Below are 9,448 nucleotides of genomic sequence, written 5' to 3'. Positions count from 1 at the left end.
CCTAACCACTGAGCTACCACCGCTACTAGGTATATAGGTAAGTATTAAGTACCTATTTGCTATTTATACTGAACATAATTTGCAAGATAGTTTGGAAGTGTTTCTATTCGTTTATAATATCAATCCCATATAGCATGCGGTGAGGATTTTCACTGGAACTAATCTTCATAAATAGTGAAAGTATATATACTGATGACGAGAGTCTAATGATGGAAGTTGACCTTTGAAAGTATCATAACAGGACATTTGATATATTGTAAATTACAATTTGTAATTATCACTTTTCCATAGGTAGCTACACAACTGACGAGAGAAGGTGATAGAAAGCGTATTTTGAAAGTTAATAAATAGTAAAAAGGTTATTTATATTTTCAATCTTATCTTAATTTCTATACTAATATATGAAGCTGAAGTGTTTGTTTGTAGTACTTGAACGCGATGATCTCAGGAACTACTAGTCCGATTGGAAAATCATTTTAAAGTCAAAGTCAAAAATATCTTTATTCAAGTAGGCCCATGGTTGGCACTTTTGATGCGTACATTACATGAGTATTACACGGTAGTGAGATGATGGCAATAACCATATTCGTTAACTTAAAACTAAAGCTACGGGGGTTCGAAACGCGTCCTGGTCTAAGAAGAAGCCCACAACAAACTTAGCCAGGTCTTTTTTTTTATCACCCAAGAGCAACCTGGTAACCCTTTAGTGTAGTATAGCCCATTTATCGAGGAAGGCTATAGGCAATAAATCATCACGCTGAGACCAGTAAGAGCATAGCACCAATGAAGAATGTTTCAGAATCGGGGTTTTTATTCCTTTTGGGAGCTTCCGCTGCGTGCGCTGCGTAATCGGTTAAAGTTTTTATACAATCATGTATAACAGAGTTGTTCTGTTATGAGAAGTTATAACAAAAAAGTCCGCGACAGTATATATGTACGTATCTTTTAAGGTTGACTTATATGCGGATGAAGTCACGGGGACCACTAGTAACTAATAATACCTACAGCTGAATAGTTTATTTTGTGTTCGTTTGTTCAGCGCTAATCTCTGGAACTTCCAATGGGATTTAAAACATAGGTATTATTTGTTAGCTATCTTAGTACCCCTAACACAAGCTACGCTTACGTTGGGGCTAGATGGCGATGTGTGTATTGTCGGAGTATCTATTTGTATTTACTAGTCCTAGAGGACGTTAAAGGCTATTCAACATTCCTTAGAATCCGAGCAATAGAAAATAAATAAATAAATAAATATACTACGACAATACACACATCGCCGTCTAGAATTACTGATGAATATTTTTATGAATAATATACATAAATACTTATAATATTATGATAAACACCCAGACACCGAAAACCATTCATGTTCATGTCACAAACTTTTTCCAACATGTTGTTTCCACATCAACCCACAACAATCGAACCCACAGCTATAGACTCAGAAAGCAGGATCGCTGCCCACTGCACCAATCGGCCATCGAATAGAAATAGAAATATTCTCTACCAGAACGGTCTAGCGAACCAAATGGACGGGCGGTCGATGTGACTCGGTGTATCGTAGTCTCCTTGATAGATTTATACGGATAACACTAGTTTGTTTGGGAAATATTTACTTATCGGAAGTTGTAGTACGAAGTCGCTAATAGGTATTAAAATAAAAGTTGCATGTAAAGTTAATAAGTATACCTAATGGAAACCTTTTGAAAGCATGAACACGGTCGAATATATTATATATAATCTATATATATAAAAGAGGATGTTTGTATATATGTCATCGATAAACTCAGAAACTATTTGACCGATCATTATGAAAATTGGTATGCTTATGTATTTTTTCACGGAGAAGGTTTATATGCTATGCCCATTGATGTAACTCCCCACCAGGCGGCGCTGTCAAGTATCGACTTCCGCCCCGTTCAACCGATTGTCATAAAAATTGGTATGACCATGTATTTTTCCACGGAGAAAACGAACATGCTATGTCCATTGATGTAACTCCCCACCAGGCGGCGCTGTCAAGTATCGACTTCCGCCCCGTTCAACCGATTGTCATAAAAATTGGTATGACCATGTATTTTTCCACGGAGAAAACGAACATGCTATGTCCATTGATGTAACTCCCCACCAGGCGGCGCTGTCAAGTATCGACTTCCGCCCCGTTCAACCGATTGTCATAAAAATTGGTATGACCATGTATTTTTCCACGGAGAATGTAAATATGATGTCCATGTTATTAAATATCACCATCATATTCGTAAGTAATAATTTCGATAAACAATACAAATTTAAGTAAGATTAATTATAAGTTACAGTGTAAATAGTTTGATAAAGTAACTAGCCGTTTCCAGCCCGCTTCGCTGGGCGAATTGAAAAAGGAAATAAATTACATTTTATGTTTCATTTTTATTTTATTTTTTCATATTTTTATTATTCTCCTTTTTTTTATTTTTGTATGAACATAAATAGGCCCCGCGGATAGAACTGTAAGCATCGATATTGTTTAGACTTACTCAAATTCCAAATTCCATCGATTTAGCCTGTATCTTTCATCCAGGTGATTTTTCTCACTAATATTCATTGTAACTTTCAATGTGCAATCATTATAACATTTCCGTGCCTTTCTTCCAAAAATTAATAATAATTGACATGAAGAAAAAAATTTGAAATGAGCATTGAAAGTTTAAGTTAAAGTCATTGCAAGTCCATGTGAAGTTGAAATCTGTCTAGGTTCAAGTGCGACGAATTTTCTGTTAACTAAAATTTTCTCCGTGACATCAATTTTTTATAGAAAATTAATTGTGCATGTTTTTTATGAATTCTATTAGAATAAGTAAATTTCTTTTCCACATCTCATGTGCTTGGAAAATGCATTCATTTTAATCTGTTACATTTCCGCGGTCCCGCAATAAAAGAATTCGTCGGTTATGTAGTCTGCAAAAGTAAAATGAATGTAAAATTCTTAGTCCGTTGATTGGATAGCTACATGTAAAGTTAAGTTTTTGAAACCTCTCAATGACTTTTTCTCCGCTGCCAAAAAGACTATTGTTGTAAGGAAATACACGAATATCCCTACATACACGAAGATCCCCACCAAATTTGGAGTCTGTAGAAGTTACAGGTTAGAAATAAAAATTTTAGATTTTAACACCCACCCCCGCAATTCCTGTCGGAAGTAGACTTTATTGAAATTCATTTTGAGATGTTCTTTATGTGAATAATAAAAGATTCCTACCATATTTAGAATTTTTAGAAGCTATATTTCGAAATTGAATTTTTTATTGTTAACACCCACCCCCGCGAACCTTATTGGAGGTGATTCATTGTAAAATCCGCTCGAAGATCATTTTTATATTACATATAGAACACTCTCACTAAATTTGGAGTCTATAGGAGCTATCGCTTGGAAATTAAAAATTTTCATTGTTAACGCCCCCGCAATCTTCTTTGGGGTGAAATATCGTAAAATTTGTTCATAAATCATTTTTACATCACTTATAGAAAATTCCTACAAAATTTGGAGCTTGTAGGAGCTTTAGCTGGAAAATTAAAAATATTAATTGTTAATACCCACCCCCGCAACCCCCTGTGGCGACCCCGTGTGGTGAGCTATCGTAAAATTCGTTCATAGCCTATTTCTACACCTCTTACAGAAGATTCCTACCAAATTTGAAGTCTATAGGAGCTATAGTTTAAAAACGGGAATTGTTCATTGTTAACGCCCCCGCAATCCCCTTTGGGGAATAAATTTCTTAAAATCTATTCATAGCTGACCTCTACATAGCAAAAGTAATATTCCTACCAAGTTTCACGTTTCTAAGTCTTATGGTTCCCGAGATTTCGTGGTGAGTGACTATATAGATGGGAATTCTTCGATTATCATCGAAATTTTTAACTTTTTATCGGGCTTTTTTAAAATTTTCTTACATACAAAACTTTCTCCTGACAATTCTGAAGATAAAAAAAAAGCCCAATTGGTCCAGCCGTTCTCCACTACCGTGAGTAGATTCTTAGCTGAATGTAAAAAACCATAATCCGTTTAATACACTCTGTTGAAATCCATGAAAACAAAAGAATCAAGAGAAAATGCTTATCTTTTGTTTTTATTAGCGGGATAAATGTTCATAAAAGAAAAACAGCAATAAAAAAATGAAGGAATGTTGGAATTCAAAAAATAGATAGCCATAAACCATCTAGGAAAAATTTCGCATCGAATGGTGGTAGTTTCATGTCGATACGATCAGTGGTTTAGGCGTGATTGAGCCTCAAACGAAGACCATTTTCATTATATATATATAGATAATGACATAATAGGTTTTGAGTAAACAACTTCACACTTCTATTAAATATAGAGTATGAAACTGAAATAGATTTTTTTTTATCAATATAACCTGTTTTTGTCTTTATTATTTATAAATAAAAATAACATAAATTAAGCTGTCATTTCAAGCTGAGAAATTATTTTAATCGATTTTTAATTAAATATAGCTACAATTTTAATCTACATTTAATCATTTACATTTATCGTTTTATTCACATTTCTTATTTACAATTATCGTTTTATTTTAATTCATTTTTTTTAAATATAAATTTAATTTTATCTTATATTTTTAGAAAGAAGTTTATTTTATGAAAAATCCCTAATTTTTTTGTTTTAATTAAATTTATCTTTTAAAACATTAATTACATCTAAACGCGAGTGATAATATCATTAATAATTACCATGTCCAAGCTATTGGTTGTACAGGATATTGCAATAGTTGTCTCTGTTTCGTCAACGTAATCTTAGAAAATATTTTTTTTTATTTCAAACGCACTTCATCGATTAAAAAACTAAAAGTTATCATTTTTGCTTTAGTACTCACCGATTACTTGATTGGTAATTGTATATGACCAATTATTTTCACCAAACGCATTATCAGCATAACTGCACAAATTTTCGAAAGTATACCTAACCTACCCTTTTTGCGTAAAATATTTATTGAGCAGCTGATAACTTGTATATTATCAAAATATATAAAAGGTCACTGACTGACTGACTGATTGACTGATCTATCAACACACAGCTCGAACCACTTTACGGATTGGGCTGAAATTTTGCACACAGATAGTTATTACAACGTAGGCGTCCGCTAGGAAAGGATTTTTTTAAATTCCATCAGGGTTAAATATGGGATGAACGTTTGTAAAAAATTCTTCATTTATCAATTTATTTTTCAAGCTACATCAATTAAACTTTGATTTTAGGTTTTCGATTTATAATAAAGAAATACGTATTTCATAGGGGATCAAAATTTATATGAAAGTTTCTGATTTTCTAAGTAATTTCCGTTCATATTTTTCTATAAGCAGCAAGACCTTTTTTTAACCCTTTGTAGTAAATTTAACAAATCAAAAATAAAACTTAACGTGAGCGAAGCCGCGGGCAAAAGCTAGTAATATATAATAATATATATAATATATTATATATTCTATAATAGGACATCATGGAAGGATTCAAACATTGAACCGAACTATTAAATGGTAGGAAAAAACATTATTTCTCGTAACAAAATAGGTAGTACCGTAAATTAACCTTTAGACTAGAATAACATTCCTTGGTTACTGAAAATTCTACTTTGCTTGGCTCGTCTTGGCTTGGCACTGTAACGAGTTTTTACTTTATAAACGTAATTAATTAAAAATATTTTAACTGATAAATAAAATTTCTGTGTGACAAATTCATTTAGTTTCAAGTGACAATCGACTTTAATTTAAAATTATTATACTTAAAACCAAATTCCTGTGATCATAATACAAAGAAAAATGTACGTTCAAAAAATTCAATTTAAATGTGATGATTGTTTCAAACCAACAGTCCGCCGTCTAGCAAACTTTAATCAGAAGGATGACTATGAATGTTATTCTGATGGCTACGTAAAATGCTTTTGGGGCTTGTGTGATCATCAGACAAGCTCACATGAATTCGTTTCTAAATCAGAAAAAAAGGGTTAGTAAAGTCCATTTAATGAATAAAATATATCCATATCAGGTACTGTAAATGAAAATTTCTCACTACATCATTCGAGCAACCAATAAACCAGCGCCATCTCTCAGAATACTCGTGGACTACCACGGACCACATATGAACTACGTTGTATTTTTGTCAGTAAGATATAATTTTAATAGTAACATAATAAAGCAAAGGAATTTTAGGCTTATTTATCCTTGTTAGAACTGGCATACGAAAAAACCTAACGATAGAAAGAGGATGGTTCGTTTGTTTTATGTATAGCTCAGATGAGCAACTATAGTAGCTCGCAAATACAGTAGCTCCTTCATCTGAGACAATACCTATATATATATATATATATATATATATATATATAAATAAATAGATGGATAGTATTTGTCGTGACGGCTAGTTAGATACATACATATACACCAGTCAACACCCGTGATCTTACGACCTTAATTGCTACTTTTCCCTTCACATACAAAATTCACAGAAAGTTTATATGAAAATTGAGAACAAAGTTTTATAAAATAAGGTTGCAGAGAACAGCAACTTTAGTATATAATAAGTATAAAAAGTTACGTAATTATATTTTTTTAATTTTCAGTGATAACACATCAGCCATTGCGACACGAGTTTGTAACCCCTGCTGCAATTAATGAAGTAATCATAACTATAAAATGAAACCAAGAATTGTGAAAAAATTTCATGTATTATTGGAATTACAATCAAGCAAACTTTTCTGATTTTGTTTTAACACCTGTCTAATATTAATATTTATTCTAGATTCCTCAACGTAACTATTAAACTTGCTCCATTCTTGATTATCATTATTTAATCCCATTTCTGATATAAGTTTTGCTTGATCTATGTATTTATAATTTACACCTTTCTTTTTAATACTGATATAGCCCTCTGGTTTATTCCATGGCTGTGTGGATGCGGGAAGTATTTTCGGGACTGCATGGTAGCATAGTCTGGCTTCTTTGGACATAACCACTATATCTCCGCTGTTGAGCAAAATAGCTGATGGTTCTAAGGACTTGTTGTGACCTCCTATTAGGAATATTGCTGATTGGCCAAAGCTGGAATGACAGAATTGTTTGTTTTATACAAGACCTGTAGGAGTTTAAATAAATAACCTAAGACATTTGTCATTACATGTTTATAATGGTTCTGTACAAATCCTGGGGAATAGTTTGTATTCTCTCTTGTTACTGTTCTTACTCTCTGTCCTTTCAACTTATTCTATGCCATAAATCAAGTTGATTTGAAGTTGCTTAGTTAGGATGTAAAGTAAGGACACAAAAACACTTTTGCATTACTGATGTTAGTGTTGATTAGTATGGATCAAAGTAGGTACACTAATTTATTTACATTTACGGAAGTACTCAAACCCCTTTGAAAATGGGATACAAACACTTTGATATTTTATATAAGAGTAGTTTTATAACAGGTTAATATAGAATGCAACTTGGCAATCCAACCCAAAGTTTCGAAATTTGTAATCCTGGCATAAAACATATATATTCGTGAGTAAAATACACACCTGAAGGAAAATAGTGGTGCTTGCAAGTTTAACTCTGAGTGGTCTGTGTGTGCTGACAGTGTTGAGCCCATATGATAGTAGTTAACAATGGCAGCTTCGGCTCTGAAACCTACAAACCCAAGTTGCTGCGAAACAATGTCACATAGTTCTGATAATTCTTCAGGAAATGAATTTTTATTTTCTTCATCGTAAACCTGTAAGTAGAATCTATATATATTTCTATTGGAAATACATTAAATTCATTTAAAACTTATAACTAAATAGCAATATTGGTTTTTAACAATTGCCATTTTTATATAGTTCTTGGTGGCACACCCATAATTTGAATTTAAAAATGGAAACAACAAGCCTAAATTTTCTCAGCGCTCGTGTGAATACAGGTAAAAACAATGGACACTCATGAAGTTTGGATTATCATAGCTTTGGCATGGAAACATTTCTAAAGGGGTGTAAAATACAAAACCAAGTTCATGAAATAAAAAATGATATTTTTCAGACCATTACTAAAACCTCATTGCCAGACACTACTTGGGTAATATGTGTTTCCTTATCAGCCAGACAATTTTGAGTTTCAACCTCTTGCCAGCATATGGGTTAAGTGTAAGTGCAATTGTGACACAATATACATAAAGGTGGGTGTGATTATTATATTTAAGAATCAGCTTATATACTATAAAATAATATAGAATCACAATTTAATAAATTTGAGGGTGTCTAAGTAGGCTACAATGTTTAGTGTCTAGCAATGAATGGCATCATTTTTAATAATATTGAACTTGATCAATCTGAGTTGGTACACATTGTGTCAAAGCCATGGTAATTCAGTCCTCATTATTTATGACTGTATTTGGAGCAATTTCTAAGAAACTTACAGCTTTTTAAAAATAATAACTGGGCTGCACAGGCTCTTACTCTATTAGTTGCTGTCATTATTCTACAAAACATTGCCAAATAAAAATTTTACTTTTGTATCCCAATTGTGGTGATAGCCCAACGTTGTCCAACGCAACTTTAACTGCAGCTTCTTATCACATTCATTACCTTCAAAACATTCCTGCCACCAATACTCAATATGCCTCTCTAAATCAATATTCGTTTTATTAGGTTTTTTAGGATATTCTTCCAAACATTTCCTGATCCAAAACTTTTGACCGTAGCTTGTGAATGGATTTTTTATTAATATTAATCCAGGATGCCTTTCAAATTCAAATATCTTCCAATTTTTACACTCTTGTAACCCCAAAGTACTTGCCCTTAAATCTTCTTTGCTAATAATTTGTTTTTGGACCATGGGCACTTCGAGTGCAGTGTTATATTCACAATTCAATACTTGTTCAAGAGAAGGTTGAGGCTTGTTCGATTTATAATATTTAAATACTCTCATGAAAATTTGATCTTGAATCGGAGGAGAATTTAGCCCTTTACTTTCTAGCATTTCTATTTTTTAGTTTCTACAACAACCTAATGAATTGTTTACATTTAGAATTTCTATAGAATTAGATGGCAGGAAAGAGTACAGAGTAGCGCAAAGTAGTGCACAGATGAATCATGAAGGGAGTAGAGAGTAGAGATATTTCTTGTTAGTTGTCTGAGACGTATCATTGCTCTTGTCGCTACGAAACGCCTTAACCACTTTGGGTCAGAGGTAAGAAAACAAAGGACATTACTACATATTGAATTAATACGCTTTGGAGAAGATATAAGTTTATTTTAAACACTCTCTGTGTAAAAAATGCAGATAGGGCTGTACGGTGAAAGGATAAAGAAAAACTTGATGAAAAAATGAAAATTAGACTGAATAATAATAATAATAAAATAGGCTTTGCCATGAATATTACTCAGACATTAATTATACGATAGAACAGGCTGTATGGTCAATGATCTTGGCCTGTCTTGAAGAGGGA

General features: G+C 32.6%; 1 protein-coding gene and 1 long non-coding RNA gene across 2 annotated transcripts; one reads left to right on the top strand and one right to left on the bottom strand.

Moving 5' to 3' along the window:
- The first annotated feature begins 5,926 nt into the window (after window positions 1-5,926).
- LOC120631400 lies at window positions 5,927-6,737 on the top strand. The gene is made up of 2 exons (XR_005659058.1): window positions 5,927-5,989; window positions 6,603-6,737. It is a non-coding gene; the product is annotated as an uncharacterized LOC120631400 (long non-coding RNA).
- Window positions 6,689-9,379, bottom strand: LOC120631398 (nucleic acid dioxygenase ALKBH1). Its single transcript, XM_039900956.1, has 3 exons — window positions 8,509-9,379; window positions 7,545-7,738; window positions 6,689-7,080 (listed from the first exon to the last, which is right to left on the bottom strand). The coding sequence occupies exons 1-3, from the start codon at window positions 8,977-8,979 to the stop codon at window positions 6,702-6,704; spliced, it is 1,044 nt and encodes a 347-aa protein (XP_039756890.1). The 5' UTR covers window positions 8,980-9,379; the 3' UTR covers window positions 6,689-6,701.
- Between the last annotated feature and the right edge of the window lie 69 nt (window positions 9,380-9,448).

This window comes from Pararge aegeria, chromosome 18, assembly GCF_905163445.1.
Source record: "Pararge aegeria chromosome 18, ilParAegt1.1, whole genome shotgun sequence".
Classification (NCBI taxonomy): Eukaryota; Metazoa; Arthropoda; class Insecta; order Lepidoptera; family Nymphalidae; genus Pararge; species Pararge aegeria.
Note: the sequence above shows the minus strand (reverse complement) of the source record. Positions and strands in the feature narration are given on the sequence as shown.